Source organism: Rhinolophus hipposideros (assembly GCF_964194185.1).
Source record: "Rhinolophus hipposideros genome assembly, chromosome: 21".
Lineage (NCBI taxonomy): Eukaryota > Metazoa > Chordata > Mammalia > Chiroptera > Rhinolophidae > Rhinolophus > Rhinolophus hipposideros.
The window spans coordinates 36171468-36198410 of record NC_138067.1 but is presented as its reverse complement, the minus strand read 5'-3'; the positions used below and the strand labels follow the sequence as shown (position 1 = coordinate 36198410).

General features: G+C 47.2%; 1 protein-coding gene across 1 annotated transcript in view; it reads right to left on the bottom strand.

The window, feature by feature from the left end:
• WDR62 (WD repeat domain 62) overlaps positions 1–26943 on the bottom strand; it is a gene marked incomplete at its 5' end in the record, with an annotated part of 42294 nt that overhangs the window by 9369 nt on the left and 5982 nt on the right. The window contains 16 exons of the mRNA XM_081030737.1: positions 1281–1406; positions 2098–2161; positions 2257–2368; positions 3086–3161; positions 4002–4123; positions 4203–4270; positions 7190–7315; positions 8927–9018; positions 10698–10876; positions 12371–12508; positions 19449–19638; positions 21103–21263; positions 22583–22765; positions 23195–23332; positions 24138–24308; positions 24541–24598. Coding sequence (XP_080886863.1) covers positions 1281–1406; positions 2098–2161; positions 2257–2368; positions 3086–3161; positions 4002–4123; positions 4203–4270; positions 7190–7315; positions 8927–9018; positions 10698–10876; positions 12371–12508; positions 19449–19638; positions 21103–21263; positions 22583–22765; positions 23195–23332; positions 24138–24308; positions 24541–24598 — 2004 coding nt within the window. The remainder of the gene's footprint in view (positions 1–1280; positions 1407–2097; positions 2162–2256; positions 2369–3085; positions 3162–4001; positions 4124–4202; positions 4271–7189; positions 7316–8926; positions 9019–10697; positions 10877–12370; positions 12509–19448; positions 19639–21102; positions 21264–22582; positions 22766–23194; positions 23333–24137; positions 24309–24540; positions 24599–26943) is intronic.

The following is a 26943-nucleotide window of genomic DNA, read 5'->3' as shown; positions in this document are numbered from 1 at the left end:
CCCAGTGGCCCAGGCGGTTGGAGCATTGTGCTCCTAACGCCGAAGGCCGCCGGTTCGATTCTCACATGGGCCAGTGAGCTGCGCCCTCTACAGGTAAGACTGTGAACAACAGTTCTCCCTGGAGCTGCGCTGCGGTGAGCAGCCGGAGGTCGGTGTGAGCTGCTATGGGCTGCCGTGGGCTGCTGTGTGCTGACGTGTGCTACCGTGAGTGGCCGGTGGCTAGCGTGAGTAGCCGGCAGCCAGCATGTGAACGGCAGCCATCATGAGCGGCCCGCAGACGAGAGCTGCTGTGAGCCGCTAACCAACAAACGCAACCGACTGCGTCAGCAGAGCAGAGCACAAGGCTCATAATACCACCATGGGCCAGGGAGCTGCACCCTACAACTAGACTGAGAAACAATAGCTTAAAAAAAAAGACCAAACTGGGGGTTGGGTGGGAGGGTGGAAGGGTGGCAAAAGAAAGAAAGAAGAAAAAGGCTGGGCTCAAAAAATAAGACAAACTCTCCAAGGGCCACAGCAATGGGACAGAAAGCAAAGCAGATAGTGGGGTTTGAGTTGCTGGTTCTGTTCTCGGAAGTGAGGGGTAGCAGTGAGATTTTAGCTCCTTTGGAGTACAGGGGTCTAAACCACGCTTCACACGAGGTGGGCACTGGAGCCAGGACCCTACTCCAGCTGTGAGCCTCAAAACCAGGAGCCAAAGGGAGCTGTCTCTCCCTTGGTGCCTAGATCTGTAATACCACTGTAAGACAGGCCGCCCAGGTCAAGGCCCGCTCCCCAAGCGGAGGCAAAGCCTCAAGACAGAGACAGCTCCTGGATTAAGAGAAGAAAAACCCCAAAATCTACTCAAAACGAGACCTCCAAACCCAAATCCCAAATCGAAAACTAGAACATGAATCCACTCCAAATAAAAGTGGTCTTGCAGCAAAAGACTTTAAAGAATATGAAGGCAACTCAACTCCACTAGACCCTTCCCTGACCACCTCCCTCCCCATGGCCGGCGGGAGCAGGGGCCTCCTCTGGTCCCCACAGCGCCCTGGGGCTTCCCCATCAGTGTTCATAGGCTCTCTGAGCACTCTGCTGTCCCACTTCCAAACCCTTCCCACGTGTATTATCATTACTCTGTATGCAAAGTTCCTCTCCCCCACTAGCCTGAGCGTACACAAAGGGCAGGGCTGGCTTGGCCATGGCCATGTCCCCCGCATCACTCATCTCAGGGCCTCGGGCAGGACAATATTCCTCTGGGGGAGGACAGATGGGGATGGACAGGTGGCTGCCACGACCTGGGGTGGCTGCTCCACTTCCCATCCTTCGTGTTCCGCTGCTGCTGCTCCCGGTGATCAATTTCCAGCAAGTGCTGCTTCATGCAGTTGGTGATTTCCGGGCCCAGATGCCAGATGAACACGCAGCTGCAGAGGCCAGAGAGAGACGTGGAAGGGGGAGGAACAGTGACTATGGAGCCACCTGGGTCACCACAGCCAAGACACCCTTCCCTGGTCCCTCCCAGAAAACACCCCATTATCTTAGTGCAGAGGCTCCGGACCACGTCAGGTCTACACCCTGGGTAGGCTGCAGGGCACCCCAGCTAACCAGGGCCCCTTCTGAGGGCGTCAAGACTCAAGGGGGCTGTGAGGAAGGATTGTAGTAAATTGAAGGGAGCAACAAAAGGTACTTCTTTGAGCACCAACCACATGCTAAGTAATTTATTTTATATATACGTATATATAAAATACTATATATATGTGTGTATACACACACACACACACACACACACACACAATCTACCTAAGGAAACATGTCAGGATGACATATATAGTCATCTCACTTGATTCGCACCATACAATTTTCAGGGTAGATGGTGTCATCTCTCTTACAAAGGAGCACACTGAGTTAGAAAGGGGAGATGACCTGCTCAAGGTCACAAGTAAGTAAGTGGCAGACCTGGGATTTGAACTTAGGTCTGGGTGTGACACCAAGGTGCACCCATCCAAAGAGAGAGAAAGCTGGAACACTCAGAAGAGCTCTCTGCCCGCGTTGCTGGTGTCTGAGCCCCTGCTCTCCCCACCGCTCCCAGAGGGAGGCCAGCCAGGCCTTTCCCACCTGTCTCCGGATACTGTGATCAAGTGACGACAGTCGTAGGTGAACTTCATGCCAGTGACGATTTCTAGAAACAGAGCAGAGAAGTTGTGCGTTTGTTTTTTGTTTTTAGTTTCAAACGCTGGCCTTCTGAGTCAGAAGGCTGTATGGGGGCACACTCACCGGAATGGCCAAACATCTTGGCAATGCACTCGCCCGAGTAAAAGTCAATCACCGAGATGCTTTTGTCAGAGCAGCTTGTGGCCAGGAAGGTGCCTGAGGGGTCCACGTGGACCTGCCGAGAAGAGGACAGTGATGCCTGGGCTGCCTGCTGCTTCCCTGATGTGAGGCCGGGTCAGACATCACGGCCCCCACTGACTGAAGACCACCTGTGCTGGATGCTTGGCATGTGGACTCATCCCAGATAACCCTCATGGCACGCACCCCTGTAGGGTAGAAACTCCTGCTCCCATTTCACAGGTAAAGAAATTAACAACCGCAACAATGGTACTGGTGGCAGCCAGGCCCTGTGTTAAGCATTGTGCGTGTATAACTTATTTCCTCCACAGAATAACCCTATGACAAGAGGCTCTTTGTATTTGCATTTTACAGATGATAAGACAGGCTTGAGAGGAGGTGACGCTTGCCCAAGGTCACAGTCAGCCTGAGACAGAGCTGAGAGGGGGTCTGACCCTACAGCCTGAACTCCTAACTAATCCAGAGGCTCTGAGAAGGTCCCTGTGTTGGCCTGGATAACACAGGCAGGGGACAAGCCTGATGAGGGAGCCCAGGCCTCCCTGATTCTTCCCACCCCATTCTGTTGCCACTCAAAATGCCCCATTTGGCGAAGGGCTCAGCAAATAAAGGTGAAGTAGTCTGGTCCACCCCTGGCCAGCATGTGACCCTTTGATCAGGTGCCGAGGAGGACACAGGTCTCAGGTGGCCCATTGGGGCAGCGGACACAGGGGGACCTTGTGCATGGGGGTCTGTGCATAGGGCCCTGGCTCCTCACCTTCAGCAGGGATCCTTCATCACCCTGGGAGCCCTTGTAGCACTTCTTCTGCTTCCCATTCATGGTGTTGTAGACTCTGGGGGCATGAGGGCAAAACACGGCCAACACGGACCTGCCTACCCTCTCCTTCCTCTCCCTATAAGACCCCTGCCACCTCTTATCCCCCATCCAAGGCCTGCACTGAAATCCCATCTCAGAGAATGAGATGCCACCTCAGGGTGAGGTCACAGAGATTATGTATTGGGGTGTCCGGCTGAGTTAATGTCCATCTCCCCGACCACAGAGCAAGGTGAGTGCCTAGCACCCAATTTGAACTGAACAGATGGAGGTGGAGAACCTGTTAGCACATGCCCCGCCCCCGCACACTCCTTCTCCCCTCCCCTGGCTCACTCTTCCATGTCCTTCCATCATCAAGTGCAGCTTGATTTCCAGGTGGGGTCGTGTGTCTCCCCAGGGCCCCTCAGCCCCTAAGCTCCCCGCATCCCAGCCCTGACCACTCCGTGCTGTCACTGTCTGGGGAAGGGTCTGAGTCTTTTCCACCAGACTGTGAGGCAGGGCCTGGCGCTGCGCTGCTCCCTGCTGTAACTCTTGCACCATCTGTCCCAGATAGGTGCTCAGGGAGTGTAGATGGATGAGTAAGTTTATGAGCCACATCAGCACCTCTCAGTCGCCCCACATAGCTTCTGGAGAGCCAGAAGGAACCCTCTGCAGATCTGGAGGCTAGCGCTGGGTGAGCTCAGCTCCTAGGAAACACCCGCTGGGTTCCTCCACCCCACTCCGCTTCTCAGGGACCAGATGAGCAGGGGCAAGGAAAGCAGACAGCTCATGAGAAAACCGATGCAGCTAGGTTCCATACAGGCCCCACTCAGAAAGCAGTTCAGGCCAGGCTGACTAAGGGCCCAGGGCAGCTCCTCACCTCACATTGCGGTCCTGACAGGCCACGGCAACATACTTCTGGGTGATATCAATGTCCATGTCATACAAGGTGGTCTTCTCGGCCACATGGTGGGTACGGACAAAGTGAAGCCCATCTGAGCCCTGGCAGGGCAGGTGGGGCCTTCAGAGGACAACCCTGACAGGCCCCACCCCAGCCCCCAAAGAGGCCCCCCAACTATACCCGCTGGGCACTTCGAAAGTAGATGCTCTTGTCAGCCCCACAGCTGATCATCTGGATGTCTCTGTTGCCTAGAAGAGGAGGCGGCAGTGTATTAGGCAGGGAAGGGCCACCCCTGGGCCTGACTAGGGCCAGGGATCCTACCTAGGGAAGTCCACTATAAGGGATCTCTGCTGGACGTCAGGGAGGGTTTCCCAGAGGTGAAGTGGGGACTGAGTACAGGCAGGACTCTGTAAGATGTGAGCTGTGTGTCTGAGGAGGTGCAGATGGAGCAGCTGCAAGGGAGGCCTCTGCAGAGCAAGGGCAGATGGGGAAACAAAGGCCAGGGACACAGAAGGGGCACCACATCTAAGACAGGCAGACCCCTGGGAGGCTCACGCCATCAAGAACAATCAGAACATCCACACACACCTCAGGCCAGGCCCCGTGCCCCATGTGCCTCCCTCTTCCTGTACAAATGTGACCCAGGGGCTCAGAGTCACACAGTCCTCATCCCAGGGCACAGAGAGTGAAGACAGGGCCAGGACTGAAGCCAGGCACTCTCTGGTTACACACTGCTCTGAACCCAGCTTCCTCTCCAAACCTCAGCTTCCCATCTGTACAATGGGGCCTGTAACAGCTCCTGCCCCAAGAAGTTGTGTGGCTGCCATGGTAAGCACTACAGATGTCCTTGCTTTTATTATTCTTCTTTCTTTATAGAATAAGAATAACAGCACAAGTACCTCACAGAGTTGTGGTGAGGATGAAAAGACAATAAATACTTAGAGCTTTGGTATGACAGATGACAGGACATTCGAGAGAGCTCAGGCCTGACATACAAGTTCAGATGTCACTCAGGAGTCACTGGCTCACAGAAGGGAGAGAGCCCTGTGTGGGGCAGGGCATGTGACATGGAAGGGGCCCAGAGAGGGCCTGCAAATTACTGGTAATGTTCTGCTGCTGAACCAGGGGTGCCGGAGCCAAGCACTTAGCAATGTTAGGACTGTGAACAACCAGAAGAGTCGCTGGCTATAAACAATGGGTGTGCGCGTTCTCGTTCATACCGACTATGAACCTTGATGTGGCTGTTGATTGTGTTACAGTCATGCGCAGCTTTAAGATGGGTACACGTTCTGAGAAATGCATCGCTTGGTGATTTCATCATTGTGAGAACACCACAGAGCACTTGCACACACCTCGATGGTACACCCTACCGCTCTTAGGCTACCAGCCTGTACTGCGTGTTACTGCACAGAACAACAAGATTAAATCCAGCACTAGAGAAAATGATGCAATCAAGAGACACGGTAAACACGAGAAGTATGAGGCTCCTGCCAGTACGAAACCCTGCACTTTCCGTTCTCCTTAGACGACGGGGACACACAACTTAGAGCCTGTACTCCTGGTGCCGGCGTAACACGGCACACTGTCTTACAGGAAACTTTGTTTTATAACAAAGTAGAAAGAGTACACTCTAAAACAATGATTAAAAGTATAGTAAATACACAAACTAGTGACAAAGCCATTTATTATCATTATCAAGTATTATGCACTGTACATAATTGTCTGTGCTACTCTTTCATCCGACGGGCAGCGTAGGTTTGTTTACACCAGCGTCACCACACACACGTGACCTCTATGATGTGAGTTGCGCTACGACATTATGACAGCTAGTGTCACTAGGTGATAGGAATTTTTCAGCTCTGTTATAATCTTACAGGACCACATTGATATATGCAGCCTGTCATTGACTGAAACATTGTTTTGAGGCACATGATTGTATCCTGTAAACTAGATGTACTGTATTGACGAGTTAGGACATATGTAGGCTGGGTTTAGGGGCTGTATCCTCTCAGGCTGGCTGGGGCTCTAAGGAAGGCCCACACGCTTCAGAAAGTGGCCTACTCCCGGGCCAACTCCCGGGCCACCCCCAGTCCAGTCATCACCTCTGTGCAATGTAGACCATTCATTAAAGGTGAGGTCACTGCTGGCCAAAATGCCTCAGTTTTTGTTAGGTCTCCATCAAGATACATCAAACATTGTTAACTTGTTTTTGCACAGTTCCCATCACTGTAGCTAGAGAGAGGTAGGGCAGTAAGTGGGGAGGACTAAGGGACACTAATAGATTCTCAGTCACACTTCATGGTCAAGAATTTAGATAGAGTACCTGAATGTATTCTCCCAATGAATATATTCTTAAATATAGTTTTGAACGTGTTCTTGGGTTCCAATCAGTTACATGCCACAGGGCCTGCCTCCCTTCCCCTTGGAATCCCTTAGAGCCAGTGATCTCCATACTGAATCTTTTCAGTCTTGGAGGAATCCCTTTGATTTCCTGGTTGAGCGTGGGCTTTGGAGAAGGACAGCCTCAGGCAACATCCTGGGCCTGCACCTACTAGCTGGTGTCTGGCTGCAAAATGGGGTAAGGAAGAAGCAAACTGCCGGGATGGTGCAAGGATCGTCCCCACACAGAATCAGCCTCCAACACTTGTCACCTGTTTTTCGGCCAAGATCACCAATGCCCAGCCTGCCCCCTCACAGGGTTGGCACCCTGACTTCTTTTTGGGGTGCAGCACTTGCCTAATGCCAGTCCTTCTGGATCAGGCATGGAGGTAGGCGGGGGCTGGGCACATGAGTCAGACCTAGCCAAAGAGAACACCCCAAAGCTCTGGCACCGATAACTGTTCTGAAAAGGGCAGGTGCCTCAAGCCAGCAAAAGGAAAGTCGGTGCTGTGAGAAGCTCCCAATTTTTGTCAAAATAGATAGAAAGAGGGGCAATCTCTTGCTAGTGGCTCAGTGACAAATGAGATCCTGCCCTCCAAAGAAAGGCACAGCTAACAGAGAAACAGAATCCTGATAATTTTTAAAAATTCAACCTTTGGATCCAGCTGTGCCTGAATGCAGAATTTGTTTCTCCCTTTTGTGTTTAAGCTAAAGGGAGCTTTTGCTGTTACTTGTAGCCATCAGAGCCTGTCTAATGAGATGCCAGAAGCAGGAAGGAAGGGGCTCACCCGCAAACTTGATGGCTGTGATGGAGGAGGAGTGATCATCCAGGGTCTGCTCCAGGTTGTAGTTCTTCTCCACATTCAGTACGTGGATCAGTCGGTCCCGACTGGCCGAGGCGAGCAAGGTCAGCCCTGTGAGTGCAGAGGGTGGCCCTGGGTTCCCGGGAGGCTGCTTGACGCCTTGGCCGCCCAGAAAGCAGCATGACTGAGCTGTCCGGGCCTTGAAGAAGGGGTCTCTGGTTCTATAACTACCACTAACTTCCCCAAACCCAGAAGGGGGCTGCTCCCTCAGCTCTGTGGAGTCTTTCTCCAGAGCCCCCAAACCCTGGCATTTCATATCCCACGCCACCAGTTTAGGGAGGATGAATCTTCGTGTACATGGGGATGATCCTCCACTCGTGCCCACAGCAGACATCCTAGCAGAGCCCAGCACTCCTTCCTACCAAGTCCAACTCCTTGGCACTCCATGTGGAGCTCTACCAATTTCACAGCCTCCTGAAAATGTTGCCCCCTAACTCTCTGAGCTCTGGCTACACAGGCTTTGTCCAAGCCCTACTGACTACCTACCTGCTGCCACACTTCCTTCTGCCACTACACCTGCCCTGCTGGCTTCCTCAGACAGTGCCTACCCGGGTCACCTGGTAGGCCTAACATATGAACGGAGGTGGAGGTGAGCTCAGGAAAGGTGTACTGAGTGAAAAGAGATGTAATGAAACTTTGGTGGCACAGAGGTGCAGGGGAAGAGGAAGGAAAGAGCAGGGGAAAGATCATTAACACGTCAGGACATAACCCTGCCTATGTTATGTTCCTGCCAAGAGTGCATTATTGGAATCAAATTATGAGCAAAACAAACAGACAAATCCAAATTGAAGGAAATTCAAATAAAATGACTAGGCTATACTCTGCAGAAAGACAAGTTAAATCTGTAGAAATGTTCCAGAATAAAGGTGACAAAAGAGCCACAACAACTAAAGTATAAACCTGGATTGGAAAAATAAAGGTGGTTTAATAAAGGACCATAATTGGGACAACTGGCAAAATGTGAATAAGGACCATTAAGATAGATGACAATATAACATCAAAGTGAAATTCCCACATTTGCTGAGTACTATGGTCATGTAAATGGATGACCTCATTCCTAGGAAATGCTTATAGAAACATTTAAGGGTGAATGGGCATCATGCTTGCAATTTACTCTCAAATAGTTTAACAAAAGACAACAATAATGTATGTGCTATTATCTAATTATATGTGGTGTGTATGTACATACACAAACACAGAAATAGAGAGGGGGAAGCAGATAAAGTCATCATACAGTCACAGGGTCAGACAGAATTTAAAAGAAAAAACTTGGGGGATCTAGGTGAAGAATATATGGGTATTCATTGTAATAGTCTTGCAATTTTTTGGTAGGCATCAAAGTTTTTGAAAATAACATGTTTAACTGTGGATCTATCTTCTCCAGTATAGGATGAACTCATTTACACATTCACTCGTTCACCTCTGTAGTCTGAGTACTGTTTGGGGTGCTGGGCACCGGGGTAAACAAGTCAAGTCCTGCTACCAGTATCTTGCCTTCTGGAGTCCTAATCACTCTGCTCTCAGGGCCCCGAGACGGGCCCTTACTAAACACAGGACATTCAGCCATCATTCACAGCCCTATCACATACCAACTGCCCCTTCTCTGGGGCTCTGCCGGGGGCACACTCCCCTGCTCTCCCCGCCACCTTGCCGTGGGCTCACCTGTCTCAGGCTTGGAGTACTCCAGGCACAGCACCTCAGCATCATGGGCCTCCATTTTGACCAGCTCGTCCATGAAGTGCAACTCATGGATCCTGGGAGACATAAACTGCCTGCTGTACTCTGCCCACCCCCACTCCCACCCCAGGTACTCTGCCACTGCCAGGTAGGAGACATGGGGAACACCCTGCCTTTGGCCAACTAGTCTAGAGATGCCCAACCACTCTTATCATCTAGAAACCTGCCATCTTAACAGAAGCAGTTGCGAACATGGGAGTAGCTCAGTGAGCACCCACCCCTGTGGTCCCATGGGCCAGACCTGGGACAGCCCTCTGGGGGAACAAGGGTTAGGGCAGAGTTGTATCAGAGGTGACCCCTGAGTGTGGGGCAGGGACCAGGGGTCAGAGGTCACATTCAAGAATAGGACATATGGGTGGGAACATTTGATTCCAATCTCTCATTCTTTAAGAATCTTAAATCTAGATTTTCCTCATTCTTTCCAAGTGAAATCAATCAATCAACAGGTCATCCAGGATTGAAATAAAGAGATAATCACCCCAGTTCCTTTGCTATCTACCTGTGTGATCTTAGCCTAGCCACTTGGCCTGTCTTACCTCAATTAACCCTTCAGAAAATGACGCTGATAAAAGCACTTACATCAGAGGGTCAGTGAGAGGACTACCATGTTTCCCCAAAAATAAGACCTAGCTGGACCATCAGCTATAATGCATCTTTTGGAGCAAAAATTAATATAAGACCCGGTCTTATTTTACTATAAGACCCGGTATAATATAACATAACATAACATAATATAATATAATATAATATAATACTGGGTCTTAACATTAATTTTTGCTCCAAAAGACACATTAGAGCTGACAGTCAGGCTAGGTCTTATTTTCAGGGAAACACGGTACATTGGTCGATATACATAGTATCAGGCCAGCAGCCAGCCTAGGGAAAGAGTGCTATGCCCATGTAGTTCTTATTTTCACCATTCACAGCAGAGCACCATCAATACGAGCTGCCCGCTGGCACATTCGGTTTGCCTCATGCATGGCTGATATCAGAACAGTTGCCAGCATTTAAAAATAGAAATTTCACAGAAAAAACACCTTGCACTTTCTGTTCTTCTTGAATAATGGGAACACATGACAACTTGGAGCCTATACTCCTGGTGCTGCATGATGGATGCCCCTTTATGGAGGACATGCTACCCTGTTCTGCCCCCCCCGTCCCTTCCATCCCTCAGCCCCCAGGTGGTCATAGCTATCATTCATCAACGTAAACCTGGTTCCTGTGACAGGCTACTATTCTGTCAGCACATACTGGGCCGTAACATCTTGAAAAATCTCTGCAATGTGAAATGAGCCCTCAAATGTCCCATCCTCCTGGGCCTTCTCCCAGGGCAACCAGGACAACCCCCCCACCCCCCCCACACACACCAAGGGGCAGCTGGCATCTTCTCTGATGGTTCAGCAGTGGTACCACATGGCTAGTATAGTATCATCCTGTCCTAGTGTCAGGCAAATTTGCTGGTCTACTCTGTAGGCAAACTTCACATGTCCCAACTGCTGAGGTCCTGGTAGCTACCAACATTTCAGCCCTTTTGGAAGACAGTTTCTAGGGGTGGCTGGTCACATAATTGCTACTCATAGCCCCTCATTCCCAACAGGAAGCCGGAAATGTGAAGGCCGGGGATTCTCCCCACTGCCCTGAGTACCCGAGCCCGAGCTGGGAGTTGTACACTGGATACCCTCTGGGGCCCACTTGCCTCAGATTTCCACTCCGGTCGCCTGAAGCCAAGTGTTGGCCATCAGGACTGACCTGCATGACTCGTACACCAGCTTTCATATCCATAGGCATCCCATTCTCACTCCCCCGATCTGGGAAGTGTGACATGTCCTGCAGGTGCTGGATGTCGTTCTCTACGTACACTACCTTCAGCAGGGTCTGCAGGAAGGACAGGGCTAAGGTCAGTGCTGTGAGCAGCTCTGAAGCACCTCTGCAATTTTGTCTTCCAATAGCCAGTCTCCCATTCTTCATTAGTGACAGAACTCCACTCAGAATAATAACTATGTTTCCCAGCCTCCCTTGCAGCTAGATGTGGCTCTGTGAATAAATTTTGATCAATGAAAAGTAAAGCATAAAGAACCCTTCTGCTTCCTTTTCTGAGGCCTAGAATTTTGATGTGATGACTGGAGCTCCAACAGCCATTTTGGATGCTTAGGACAAGGGCCACTCCTTCAAAACTGTAAAATGGAGAGCTAGAAAGCTCTTAGATCTCTATGGGCTTCCTACAGCTGCCATAACTGCCTGGAATGGTTACCTCCAGACTATTTTTATGAATCAAAAAAACCAAACGTCTACCTCTTGGTTTTTTTTTATTTTATTGTGTACAGTCAAATATAACACATGTATCACAAGTGCAGAAGAGAATATGGTAGTATTGTGTGGGGGTGAGGGGAGCAGTAAAGGAGCACTTGTTATACACACCCTGCATGAAGGGCTTTGTTTTGTTCCAGCCTCACTGACTTCTCAGGTTTCCCAATTCACCAAGCTCTTTCCCACCTCAGGGCCTTTGCACAGGTTATCCATTTGATGTGGGACACTCTCCCCTCCCCTCTTCACTCCTCCCAATCCTCCATGTCTCAGCTTAGTTGTCTCTTACTCCAGAAAGCTGCCCGATGCCACAGAAAAGATCAGATGGCTCTGTTATGTATCCTACTAGCGCTTTGCAATTTTCTTTCGTGGTGATTACATTGTCAGTATATCATAACTTGTGCAGTTATTGGTTCACTGTTTACCTCCCCACACTAGACTGTGGGTGCCACGAGTACAGAAGGGTCTGTCTTAGTCACTGACATGCCCCTAGCATGTAGCATGGCGCTAGCACAGACCTTAATAAGTCTCTGCAGAATAAATACTACATTCCGGTCTCAGCTCCTAAAAGAAACTCCCTTACAAACATAGCAATACAAACCATTTCTTTAGCAAAGTGTTTTCTCCCCAACCTCCCATCATGGCTCTCTTTGGGGTCCTGCCAGCAATCCCACCCATGTCCTCACCGCATGGCAGCTAGCTAGACAGGGGCAGCCCCTGCCTGGTTTGGTTCATCAGGTGCTCTCCCCGGGAGCTCTAGCTGAAGGTCTGGGGAGAAATTTCTCTACTGTTGAGCATGTTGGGTTGCCTGGAGTAGCTGTGTCGACACACCTGGACAGCAGCTACTGATTGGCAGAGAGAGCAGGCTGTGCCACTCAGAAAGAAAGAGAGGGAGAGAGAGAAACAAGAGAGAGGGAGACAGACAGTGGCCTGCCTTGGTTTCTGGTTCCTGTCCCTAGTGAAGCCAAACAGCAAGGTTCTGTGAGACTCCCTGCTGCCCCAATATCCTAGTTTAAAGTATGTCTTTGCTCCTCCTAAAAGATGGTTCATAATGAAGCCACTCACATGACTGAAGATGTTTTTCTGCCAGGGAGAGTCAAGGCTGCTATCCACATTCCAGAAGCGAATGGTGTTGTCTGAGGAACAAGTCAGAAAAGATCCTGATGGCAGACAAGCTCTCCGATCTTCAAACTCAGGATATACCTACAGTTCCCGGAGAATAAAGCAAAGGGCAATTCATTACAACTACTTCAATGACAGCACTAGATATACTGTTGCATTTTGGTGGAAAAAAATTAAGTTGCAGATAAACAGGCATAGTTTAATGCTTTCTATGTTAAAAATAATCAAGAGAAAAAGAACACAAAATGCTGCCATACGTTGTCCAGGTACCATCTGTAGCCTAGGCCATAAAACATTGCCACAAATAAATTTCCAAGGAAAATGGGCAGCTCATTAAAGCACAAAAGGAAACAAGGTAACATGAGAAAGAAGCAGCAGAAATGATAGTCTACCTTCAAATACTGGAATCATCAAATAGAATATAAAATAACTATACTTAATATGCTTAAAGAAGTAGAACTTTGACAAGATTAAAAGTATGAGCAGCCAGAAACTAGAAACAATAAATAACCAAGCAGGGCTGAAAAAGAACAAAATAGAACTATTTATAGAACTGAAAAATAAAACATTAAAAACCAAAGATTAGACATAATTGAAAATTAAATGAATTGAAAGAAAGAACTAAACATTACTCAAAATGCAGTTCAGAGAGACAAAGAGACAACATATAAAGAGATTTCAAAATATGGAAGACTGGGTTCTGAGATGACGATAGCAGCAGCATCGATTTTTAAATCCAAATCCCTACATAAAAAAGAGCAATCAGATAGCAAAACCAAACCCCATGGACAACATTTACTACAAAACTAGCTATTCTCATAATTCCTAAAATACAAGCAGGTAGGGACAAACTACCTCCAGTAATAAGACCTACATGCTTATCAACGTGTACTCGTATATGAGAGAAGCAGTGAGGCACCCAACAGACCCAAGAACAGCATAACGCCAAAGTAGCCAGCTAGGTATTCACTGGAAAGCACAATGGGCCAAACTGAACAGCAACTGAAACTGGGAGGGTTTTATCCACTTCAATTGTAGTTGTGTGCAAGGGCTTGGCAGTAAGGTCTAAAGGGGCCGGAGCAGTCAAGGCCCTGTGAACTTGAAAACTGACCTGCTAGGACAAAGGACCTCCAGGACAAAGGCCCACACTGTAAGGAAACTGCTCAGAGTGAAAACAAAATTGATCAGGATAGGGATAAGACAAAGTAAAGAGGAAGTTCAGATAAAAGCAGGGACATAACACATAAATAGGAATATAACAAAGAAATATCACTAAGCAAGCTGCATGTTTTTTTAAACAGTATGAAAATCAAAAGATGGAGTTCTTTCTTGGGAAGTTAGAAAACCTGTCCTGAATCAACTTCAAAAAATTCAGAACTATTATCACGTGAACATGAACAAGAAGACGACCAAAACTAAGTCCGAAATAAAGTTACTCTTTAAAATAAAAAAAAAGAGCACACCAGAAACACATTTCCATAAAACAGGTCAAAACTGTAACTTACTATTTCAAAATAAGCTAAAAGACATTAAGGAAATTATCTAAATATGAAAAACAATCTAAATCATTAAAAAAACTCAGATATCAGAAACAGTTTTGGGGACACAAAGAAAAAACCGAGAGTTGTTAGATGGGTGTGGGGGGGGTGGTTGGGGATAAGGGGAAAGGTGAAGGGATTTGGAAGCAGCTGGTAACCACAAGATGGCCTCAGGGTTTTTTTGAAAATTAATTTGGGGAAGGTATTCAATAATGTTGTAAAGATTTTGTTGGGTATCCGATGGACATGCGTCCTATTTGGGAGACCACCTCAGGGATACTGTGGATACCCGATCATGGCATTGTACACCAGAAGCTAAACATTAATGAATGCCAACTATAATTTTATATATATAATGTGATGGTTCAGTGTGAGGTCGGAGGGATAGTGGATGGGGGGAGGGGGGTTCACAGTGTGAGGGATATAAATGATGAACGTCTAAGTATTACCTTGTCTTGTACACCTGAAACTAATAAAAAAAAAAAAAAAAACTCAGATAAAAATTCAGTTAGAAATAAATGAAGAAATCATTTGAGACATAAAGGCCAAATTAAAAGGAACCCAACAGTGAATAAACACAAGAGATAAGGCATTAAGAAACAGTGAAAAGGAGGAAATTCTTAAAAATCAAAAAGAAATTATGAAAGGGCCGGCCTGGTGGCTCAGGCGGTTGGAGCTCCATGCTCCTAACTCCGAAGGCTGCCGGTTCGATTCCCTTGTGGGCCAGTGGGCTCTCAACCATAAGATTGACAGTTCAATTCCTCGAGTCCGGCAAGGGATGGTGGGCTGTGCCTCCTGCAACTAGAAAACGGCAACTGGACCTGGAGCTGAGCTGCGCCCTCTACAACTAAGACTGAAAGGACAACAACCTGAAGTTGAACAGCACCCTCCACAACTAAGATTGAAAGGACAACAACTTGACTTGGAAAAAAGGCCTGGAAGTACACACTGTTCCCCAATAAAAGTCCTGTTCCCCTTCCCCAATAAAATCTTAAAAGAATTAACCCCCTTTAGGTTTGTTTTTAAAAGAAAAAAAGAAAAAAGAAACACAAAAGATATAAGATATATAGAAAGCAAATAGCAAAATGGCAAGAGTAAGTCCTACCTTACGAATAATTACTTTAAATGTAAATGTATTAAACTCGCCAATCAAAAGGAAATAATTGCAGAATGCATTAAAAAAAGATCCAACTATATGCTGTCCATAAAAGACTCACTTTATATTCAAAGACACATACAGGTTGAAAGTGAAGGTATGAAAAAATATATTCCATAGAAATAGTAACTAAAACGGTAAAAGTTTACATCTCTATAGTAATGTCAGACAAAATAGACTAAGTCAAAAATTGTTACATGTGACAAAGAAGTGTATCATATATTGATAAAATGGTCAATCACCAAGAAAATATAACAAATACAAAGATATACACACCGAACAGCAGAGGACCAAAATTCATGAAGCTAAAATTGACAGAACTGAAGGAGAAATTGGAACCCTCTTACATTGCTAGTGGGAATATAAAATGGTATAGTTACTGTGGAAAAGTTTGGTGGTTCCTCAAAAAGTTAAACATAATTACCATATGACCCAGCAATTCTGTTGTTGGGCATATACCCAAAAGAAATGAAAACATATGTTCAAACAAAGCTTGCACACAAACATTCATATCAGCACTATTCACAATTGCCAAAAGGTGGAAACAACTTAAATGTCCATCAACTGATGAACAGATAACAAAAGGTGGCATATCCATACAATGGAATATTATTCAACCTTATAAAGGAATGAAGCACTGAAACATGCTACAACATGGATGAAGCCAGTCACAACACGGAAGAAGCCAGTCACAAAGTCCACATATCCTATGATTCCATTTATATGAAATATTCTGAATAGGTAAATCCATAGAGACAGAAAGCAGATTAGTTGTTGCTAGGGGCTAGGGGAATGGGAATGGGGAGTGACTGCTTAACGAGTACAGAGTTTCCTTTTGGGGTGATAAAAATGTTCCAGAACTAGACAGTAGTGATGGCTGCACAACACTGTGAATGTATTTAATGCCACTAAATTGTACATTTTAACATGATGTCAACTATAATTAAATATATATATATGTATATATATATACATATATATATATATATGTATATATATATACATATATATATACACATATATAGTCACAAAATGTAAAGTACAGCAAGTATAGGGAATAGAGTCACTGGTATTATAATAGCTATGTACGATGTCAGAGGGGTAGTAGACTTGGGAGGATTATCACTTTGTGAGAGGTGTAAATGTCTAATCATTATGTTGTTTTGTACACCTGAAACTAATAAAAAAGTATTTAAAAAAATAAAATGATTTAAAAGGCAAATTTTATGTTATATGTATTTACCACAATATATATATGTACACTTATACCTCCCCAAAATAAATGGGGTCAATAGGGAGAGACTATAGTATATAATGGCTATATGATCAGATCACATAGATACAGCATAATTATTTTGAAAATTGGGGGAGAATATAGAGAACGTATGCAAAAAAATGGTTGTAACTATTTTAGAAATTGAATAATTATCATTCTGAGACTGTTGAATATATAACGTGGGAAAAAGTAAATGGCTAATTGGGCATATTCTAATTCCATCATCCCCTGTGTCTGTGAGAACTAGAATTATGGAATGATCAATCCAATAGCTATGAGCATCCCTAGCACCCAGACTGGTGATTTTAAAATACCAATTCAAATTGAAAAACCAAAAAAACAAAACCCAAGAGCTTCTTTAAGAAATAGCTGATTCTAGGATTGGGACAAAAAATGTAAAAAATGAGGCTGGAATATCTTGTCATCTATATAGCAAGGTGGCTATCAAAGACTATTAGGGTCATGTCCCCAGGACTCGGAGCTAAGTGGGAGAGGCTCCCCCATTGGCCAAAGACGGAACAATTTGAGTTCCAATAATGTTAATAATACAACGGATTAAAATATATCCAATATATTTAAATGTACGAGTTTATAATGATATTCAAAGAAAGCAACTAGTTACCTGTAGAGGACAGGGAACAAATTCATTATCTTGAAAACTGTTAAATAAAGGGGGAAAAAAATCAAGCATTCATTCTGCCTTTCCTATATGAAGTGTACCACTGAGTGACCAAATGGTAGATGAGGGGAAGTGTCTCCAAATAAGTAGTTCAACTAATAAAAAGAAGTGATAGAATTAGAATATCACCATATTGCAACCCCCAATGGGCAAATGATCTAGGCAATGAGCATCAATAGGTGCTAACAATAGTTGATAAACTGTACATTTTTTTGTGTGGTTTTCTAGATCTGTTTTATTTAAAAATATGAAGGACAGAGAGAGATAGTACATAAGAGTTACAGAAGGAGGGAGAGAGAGACAGAGAGAGAGAGAGAGAGAGAGAGAGAGAGGGAGAAAGAGAGGGAGAGGGAGAGGGAGAGGGAGAGGGAGAGGGAGAGGGAGAGGGAGAGGGAGAGGGAGAGGGAGAGGGAGAGGGAGAGGGAGAGGGAGAGCGAGCGCACGCTGGGCCCGTTGGCTCAGGCGGTTAGAGCTCCATGCTCCTAACTCGGAAGGCTGCCGGTTGGATTCCCACATGGGCCCGTGGGCTCTTAACCACAAGGTTGCCAGTTCATCTCCTCGAGTCCTGCAAGGGATGGTGGGCTCTGCCCCCTGCAACTAAAGATTGAACATGGCACCTTGAGCTGAGCTGCCACTGAGCTGCCACTGAGCTCCCGGATGGCTCAGTTGGTTAGAGCACGTCCTTTCAACCACAAGGTTGCTAGTTCGATTCCTTGAGTCCCGAGTCCCGCAGGGATGGTGGGCTGCACCCCCTGCAACTAACAACGGCAACTGGACCTGGAGCTGAGCTGCGCCCTCCACAACTAAGACTGAAAGGACAACAAGTTGAAGCTGAATGGCACCTTCCACAACTAAGATTGACACACTGTTCCCCAATAAAGTCCTGTTCCCCTCCCCCCCCCAAAAAAAAGGAGAGGGAACGGACTAGAGGCAGTTCTTAAATCTGCACTGGCTGAGAATTTTTCAGAACTGATAAAAAGATCCACCCACAAATACTTTTGTTGAGGATGGATACACATACATATTACATATAAATGATATTTATATACATAATTATATAATCAATAAATAAAATTATATTTATATAAATATTAAATATGAATAACTAACAAGCAGGTACACAGAAAACGAACTGAAAAAACATACAGCCTGTCCCCCTTAGCTCCTGAGTCCTGGGGACATGACCCTAATAGTCTGATAGCTACCTTGCAATCTAGGATGACAAGATGTTCCAGCCTCATTTTTTACATTTCTTGTCCCAATCCTGGAATCAGCTATTTCTTAAAGAAGCCCTTGGGTTTTGTTTTTTCGGTTTTTCAATTTGAATTGGTATTTTAAAATCACCAGTCTGGGTGCTAGGGATGCTCATAGCTATTGGATTGATCATTCCATAATTCTAGTTCTCACAGACACAGGGGATGGGTGAGGGTGAGAAAGAGCAGGACTGGGGGGGGGGGAATGATCGAAGAGATTTTAGCTTTATCTGTAATATTTCATCTTTTTTTCAAGGAGGAACTATTTACACATACATTTTTAAAGTTATTTAAGAACATTCTTGCTAAGTGAGAGAAGTGCTAGCAACAGAAGCATCAGATCTACAAAGACAAATGGATTTAAGCAGGTCAAAAGGCTAAATAACGCTTATTCAAAAGGATTAGGTTATTTTTCCCAATCCTGATTTGGTCCACTGAAAACATAAATTCTCTAGGACAAACATTCCTAGTAGAAGAAATTTTCAGGGGGAAAAAAACAAGCAGAATATAATTCTTTCTCCACCAGTTGTCTTATCTTATCTGCAAGGAGTACTTAGAACAGCTTTAGAGAATGAAAAAATCCCCACAGATTTCATTCTTGGAAAATAAAAACTTCAACACAAATAAAAAAAGCACCAAACAACACAAATGGCCTCCGCAACAGGCTCTCTGGGAGACACAGGCTCCTGCTGCAGGACCTCTGCTCTTGCTTTTCTCCCGGGTGGCCATGTGCCTCTCATCCCCTCACTTCTGCAGGTCTCTGCTGCACATCCTCAGGGAGGCATTCCCTGACCACTCTCCTTTCTACAATAACAAGCACTCGTGGTCCGTCTTTCCCCTACTATAATTCATCTTTCTTCCGAGAGGTACAGCTACCTGGCATGTTATATATTGGTGATGTTTATGGGTTTACTTTCCCACCCAAATGTGAGCTCCACAAGAACAGGACTTTTGTCAGTTTCCTTCCCAGTTGTGTCCCCAGCACCTAGAACAGCACCCAACACATAGCTGGAGTCCATGAGTATCTTTTGAAGGAATAGCTGAATGGTTTCCCCAAAATCTGAAGAAACTCCCCAGATAGAGGCTGAGCAAGGGCATGGAAAAGAGAGATGGGCTCACCTCCACGTTCCAGACGTAGGAGCTGTGGAAGAGCTCCGACCATATCTTGCCTACTTTGTTGATGTCTTTGACATCCCAGATATAGATGCTGTGGTCCTTATACACGCAGGACAGCCACTGGTGAGTGGGGTCGAAGGTCAGAGCCACTGTATCCGGGTAGACTGCTTCTGCCTTCCTGCAGAAGAGGAAGCTAACAACACAACACAGGTCATCAATCATCATTGTCACTGTGGGCAGTGACAGCTGCCTGTGGTGACACCTAAGCTGTCTCATGCCAAGCAATGCCATGGTGGTTCATCTCTCCTACTCCAACTCCACTTCTCCCTCTTCTTTCTTCCTTTGTTTTGTTTCTAAGAGATTGTAAAGTGGAAGTTTCCACTTAACCCCTGAGAGCATTTGAATTTTCGACTCCTGTTAACATTTTTCTCCCCTCATTTCACCTAACACAAGCTCCAAAAATAAGACCTAACCAGAAAGTAAGCCCTAGCATGATTTTTCAGGATGACATCCCCTGAACATAAGCCCTAATGCATCTTTTGGAGCAAACCTTAATATAAGACCCGGTCTTATTTTTGGGGAAACACGGTACCTCAGGCCTTTTCTCTCGTGGGCCCCACCAACACGTGACCAAAAATCTCTGTGCAAGGGGACGGGGGAGCCATCCCCTGGCTTGGGGCTTCCCTACAAAGGCTAGTTTATTGAGCACCTACTTGCATGCCTCGCCAAGAACTTTAGCTGCACTGAATTCCTACAATCTCCATGAGAGGTAGGTATTATATTTTACAGATGAAGAAACTGAAGGACAGGTTGATACAGTGACCTGCCTGAGGCCACACAGCACATAGCAGAGCCTCACAGAGCAGGGCAGCCTAGCCACTGTAACACACCACTGTGGGTTGCTGATCTACCCTCTGTCCTTTGAGATACTCAATAGCCCCTCTGGGCTCTGAGAGAAAAGGCACCCAGGAGGTAGTGTCTGGCACTCTACAAAGAGGCAGCCCCAGCCATGTAGCACCCTCTGTTTAGGTAGCTCCCGTTCCCACAAAACTTACTTACAACAAAGGAAAAGTATGTCATAGCTTAGCTCTTCCACCCACTCTTGACATGACAACCAGAGGGGTCTAATGCTCAAGGTCTGATCACGTAATGCCAATGCCTGAAATCCCCAGTGGCTGCCCATGGACCAGAGAATGGACAAGCTCCTCCCACCAGATCCATCAATTCTTAGACCTCCGGTCTCCCACAGCACACTGGGCTCCAGCCGCAGCCCCTAGCTGTTCCTGTAACATGCCAGGCCCAGTATGCTATCTCCTTATGGCCTTTCCACTTACTGTCAGGACCCAGGACTCCACAGTGGCTCCTTCTCACCAGAGAGACTTCCCCTGGCCACCCAATCAATACAGCCCCAAGCCCCAGACACTCTCCTTCCTGAGGCCCTGCTTTACTTCACCAAAGCATTTATTATTGGTGTAATAACTTGTGTATGACTGAGCTCCCTCCCTCACTAAACTGAAGACTTCAGTGGCAGAGATTTTGCTGCCTCACTATAGCTGTATCCTGTTTCCTGCCCGGGGCAGGCCAGTGTGGAAACACAGATGGATACGAGCACACAGACTCTGGTTGGGCCCCTCGCCCGCCCCCTGCCAGGTAGTACCTGGGGTCCAGGCCCTGGGCCACATCTACCCCGAGGTAGTGTGGCTTGGGCAGGTTGGCGAGGTAGTGCAGGTTGTGGGCCTGGAAGATGCGAACTATTCCATCGGTGCAGCCGCAGAAGATGAGCTCCTGGCTGACACAGAGGCAGGAGGACAGGGAGACCTGTGGGGGTAAAGGGACCCAAGTGGACTTTGTGATTTGTGTGGCCCAATTCAGGGACATGAGGACTGACAGGACAGCGTTGGGCCTCCAAAAAAGCCTTATGGTTTCTTGGGTCTAAGAACTCCATCCCAGCAAATTGTAAGATTTCTGGAACCAGGATATGGCATAAGGTCACTACTGAAGGAAACGTGCCTGCAGGGAGACGGAAGCATGAATTGGGACAGGGTTGTCACTGCTCCCTATAGAGGAATTCAGTTGTGGGTGGAAAATATGTGTTCAGCACACTGTGACTTCAGAAAGGTCAGTAACAGGGTTGAATTTTAGGTTTAAATTTTATTTCCTGTTGCTTAAAAACAACTTTACAGAGATTATACTTCAAAGCAGCACAGAAAAAAGTTACTGTATCCAGGAAGGTCTGTCTGTCCTGCCAGGACGTGCAGAGAGAAGGCACAGGAAGTGCCAGAACTCTGGAGTTTTCCCAAATCTACAGGGACTTAATTTATGAGTCATTTAAGACAAGTGCTCAGGGGCTACACATCTATCTGTCAATGGCTTCTGACATGCTTAAAAGCTGCATGAGTTCTAGCAAGAGGATTATAGCAAATGAGAAAAACTAAAAAGATGTTTAACCAACTAGGAAAGACAGATAAAACTCGGTATTCTTCCATATGCTGGACACCATGCCATTAACTCTCACGGTGAGCGCTGGAGAAGAGTCACAAGAGCAGGACTAGGAAAAGGAGGGAAACCCAGATGTTCCTGTCGCTAGCCAAATGGGCATCCAAACATGGATATGGAAAGACAGCTTGGACTCAAACCATCAGATCCTGAAGAAAAGTGGTTCTGCCATTTATTGATGTATCATCCTTTAGTTTAGTTGTTTTTGGTATAGTCTTTTTTGACTGAAAATGAATTATTAAGTCAATGATACCTCAGATTTAAAAAAAAAAATGGTAGTCCTACTAGCCACGAGTGCTCAAAGGAGAGAAATGTGAACGGAATCAAACAGTGATGGGAAAGCAATTATAACCTTGACCCCATTACAGGGTACCACTGTGCTGAACGCCTTACCTATATTATCTCATGTGGCTCTCTTATCTACTCTGTGAAGTATATGGCAGTATTTCCATTTTACAAATGAGGAAACTGAGGCTCAGAGAGGGAAAGTCATTCACCAGAGTCACATAAGCAGAACTTGAAGTCATATCCAGAGCTGGTATGGTCAACTACCAGGCAGGGACACTGCTGAGCGTCCCTGGAGACCATGTCATGGAAAGAGTATTTCCCCCCGTTGAAAGCAGAGAGGGAGGGTGGGGTACCTTCAGGTTGATCCACTTCTCTAGCACCCTCTTCTCGTTGAACTGGCAGAGGAGGCCCGAGTAGGACACACAGAAGGTACTGCCTGCGATCTGGCCCCGGCCACAGGCCACACCACAGAAGACATTGTTGTGCAGCTCACCGAGAATGCCTGAGCGCCCTACGAGGGGCACTGTACCTGTCACCTGGAGGCACAGCAGGGAACAGTGAGACAACGTCCACATGGCTTAGACTCCAACAAGGTCATGATAGGCCTCTCATAACCAGAGGATACAATGCAACTAAACAGGATTACGCTAAGGAACTCTTCCAAGTGGAGGAGAAGGCAAGAAAAAACAGAACACACATTTCCAGGCAGAGTGGCTAGAAGGCAGCAGTCCAGGAACGAGGTCTGGCCCCATGGTCGGGGTAGGAGGGGAACGCGGTAGGGAGGTTTCCCAGGAGGGCCTGCCAGTCCGCACTCGGAGAGCAGGCCAGAAGCAGAAGCCAGAACCCCCGAGGCCAGACAGCCTCTGAGACCACTTCCCCCAAATCTCAGGTAAAAAAAAACAAGGCCATACTGCCCCTTATGGTTACTTCCCAGGCTGGTTGACGTGGCAGGGACAAAAACTCACCTTTGCTTCAGTGCAGACTTCCAAGAACCAGAACCTCACATGCCGGTTCCCAACTGTGACAAAATAGCTGCTGTCCTCTGAGAAAGAGAGGGCGATGACCCTGCATGATACCTTGTTGGAGGCCACCACAACATCTTTCTGGAAGAATCAGTGCAGAGAAGTTCACGCCACCACCCACCCCCTGGACGCCTGCTCTCAGCCTGTGCCCTCAGCCCGGTATCATCCCTCTCCCCTGCTCCAAGTCTGTTTTCCTTGGGCCCGCCAGGGAGCTGCTTTATGGGAAAACCTATGTGTGGCGCTCTTATCATTCCCACTACAGAGGAGACTGAGGCTTGGAAAGGTTCCCATGTGAGTAAGTTCCAGAACTCTGCCCAAGCTCTACAGCCCATACGAGGTGTTGAGGCTGGGAAGTAAGGACAACACAAGCATGGCTGCCACAGGGCTCTGACACTAGGCCCTGCTTAGCCCTTTACAGCATAATTCATGGAATTCCCTCAATAGCCCTATCACGGAGGTGCTCCTTCTCCCACCCTGCCATGCTTAGAGGGGGGATGTCATGTGCTCAAGGTCACACAGCAGGTTAGGAACACAGCCAGGACTTGGTACCCACTTCTGTCGACTCCAAGTCCTCCCCTAGCTGTTCCAGGGTCCAGTCTTACATATCAGCTCATTGAATTCTCACAACTCAACGAGATGGATGCTATTATATCCAGTTTACAGAAGAGAAAACAGACCCACAGAGAGTCACTTGACCAAGGTCACAGCTGGTCAATATAAAAATAATGATATATTCCATCGTGGAGAACTCATCAGATGCCCTACAATAAGTGCCTAGAACAGGGATCAGCACGGAGTAGGTGCTCAATAAATGTTTGCCGGATGAGTGAGCACTTTCCCGTTATCTCATTTAGCTGCCTGCCCACATGCCCACCAGTTGGCTCACCTTCCAGTCCCAGACGTTGAGTACCATGTCGTGCTGGTAGCCCATGGACACAATGTGCTTCATATTGGGGGAGAAGGCCACACAGGCTACGCCGTACTTGTGGCCTAACATCTCCGCCACCTGACTCTTCTCATCCACATCCCAGATGCGCACAGCAGGCCTGTGCCCGTTCTGGGGAAGGTGGGGCCATGAAGTGCTGCTGGGTTCTGCACCAGGCAGGGCTAGAGGGGCTGGCAGGGCTGAAATTGGCATTGCCCCAGGGTGTGCCCAAAAGCCACCTCCCCCATCTGCCACGAGGCTTTTCTGGCCCAGGAAGGAGCTATTCCACGGACTCCCCAGGCCCAGGAGGGATAGAAAGAATGGCCACAATACCCCTCCCCACCCATTCACGACCACAACTCACCTCCCCCGTCACTATGTACTTCCCATCAGGGGAGAAGGCCAGAGCACTCAGAGACTTCCTGGGGGCAAGGAAAGGGATTGATCACTGGTTCCACTGAGGGTGGATAGCCAGACCTCAGCCTGGCTGTGCTCACAGCACTCTGCTCCCGGCTCGCTCCGGCCGAGAGGTAAGCGCCAGCAGCTCCCATGGAGCCAGAACTGCCAGTGTGCCCAGCCCAGCATAGCACACAGTGTGTTCCTACATTCCCTGCTGCCAGGAGAAAGGGGCATGGGGTTTTGTAAAAGCAAAGGCCCTTTCCTCCCTAAAACCTCAAACCCAGATGGGGTAGACACTGAATGAGGACTCTCCTTCTTCTCCCTCTGCAGGGGTGGGCTCCCTAAGACCCTACCAGCTCTGTAACACTGAGAAATTCAGATGCAGGAAATAGCACAGACCTGGCCTAACTCCGGAAGTAGTGCTAAAGGGAGGACCCTAGCAGACATCACCGAGACAGCTGCAGCACGTGCTCTACTGCTAACTGCTCAAGGTGTTCTAGAAAACCGATCAACAACCAACGTGTTTGTCCTTGATACTCTCAGCTAGCCCGCACAAAGACTGGTTGACCAGACCAGTTTGCACGATTTTTGACAGCAAGTCTCACTATTCCCAGACTGCATTGCTTTTTTCTCTCTCCTCTTTCTTTTAACCCTGTTTTCGTCTCTGTTCCTTAACAGTCTAGCAATTGTTTCCCTCACATGAGTAAATGAGTGTGCAGGCAGCTCTGAGCTAAGTCTTTGACAATCTCAGAGAACATGGATCATCATCAACTCAACCCTCTGGTGGCTTCCCACCGCTCCTACAGCAGCAGACAAGGTGCGCTGCCTACCCAACATCCACTCGCCTCTCCTTCCTCACTGACAGAACCCCAATTTTAACTGGGATGGCAATGTTCCTGGCTAGAGTACATTTCCTCACCTCTCTTGTAGCTACACACGTACAGCTACATGACTTAGTCTGGCCAACGAGAGGTGCTGTGTGCAATTTCCAGAAAAGCTTCTCAAAGGGAACTCTTTGCCCTGCTCCCCACTCATTCCCCTTCTGAAAAGAGGACATGTCAGTCAGAACTCCATCTGGGGTCATGCAGTGACCTCAAAAACAGAAGCCTTACAATAGTCATGGTGGAAACAGAAAGACAGGAGTGGGATCCCTGACGCTTGAATAGACACCAGCCCCCTGGGTACCTACCTCCAGACTTCTTACATGCAGGAAGAGCATGCCCGTGTTTGAACCATGTTTGTTGTGGGGTTTCTACTGTTTGCAGCTACTCCTAACCTGACTGTCACATGCCCTGACCTTATGCCCAGCCCTCTGCCAAATGCTATATGGGCGTCACTACACTGATTCCTCACACACGCTCCATGAAGTCAGGATTCTCAGCCAGTTTTGGATGAGGAGACCTCAACACAGGGAACTCCCCTGCCCAAGGTTATCCAACCACACAGGGCAGAGCCCTGGCCCCAAGGTCAGAGGTTCTCAGTCCTGGCTACATGTCAGAATTCCCTAGAGAGCTTGTAGAAAAATGTCAAAGCTATGCTAAAATTCATGAGTGAAAGTTTGGTGAGGAACAAGGTAACATCCGCAGAATTTCAGAGAAGCTCCCCCTACGATATTAATCAGAGGGGAAAAGAAAGGCTTCCACGGTGGAGAAGCCTAGAAGACATCTCCTAAACGAAGGGCTCAAAGTGAACACCACTGGTCATAGGAGAGATCAACATTATGAACTTCGTGATAGGAAGAATGCACTGAAAAGAACACAGCATTCCTTCTGAGAAGTTCCTGCCAAAGATGCAGACCCTGAATCTATCTATGAGGAAAACATCAGACAAACCCAAATGTTGGCACACTCTACAAAATACCTGGCCTGTAATCCTCAAAAGTGTCAAGGTCACGAAAGTCAAGAAAAGATGGAAGAGGGGAAGCCGGATGGCTGTTGGTTAGAGTGCAAGCTCTGAACAACAGGGCTGCCGGTTCACTTCCCACATGGGCCAGTGAACTGTGCTTTCCACAACTAGATTGAAGACAACAAGCTGGAGCTGCCAGAGGGGTGGCTGGATGGCTCAGTTGGTTAGAGAGCAAACTCTTAACAACAAGGTTGCCGGTTGAATTCCCGCATGGGATGGTGGGCTGTGCCCTTGCAACTAAGATTGAAAACAGCAACTGGACTTGGAGCTGAGCTGCGCCCTCCACAACTAGATTAAAGGACAACAACTTGGAGCTGATTGGCCCTGCAGAAACACACTGCTTCCCAATATTCCCCAATAAAATTTTAAAAATATATATATTAAGAAAAAATGCAGGAACAGATTCAGACTGAAGGAGAATAAAGAGATAATGACATGCAATGCATGATTCTGGACAGAATTC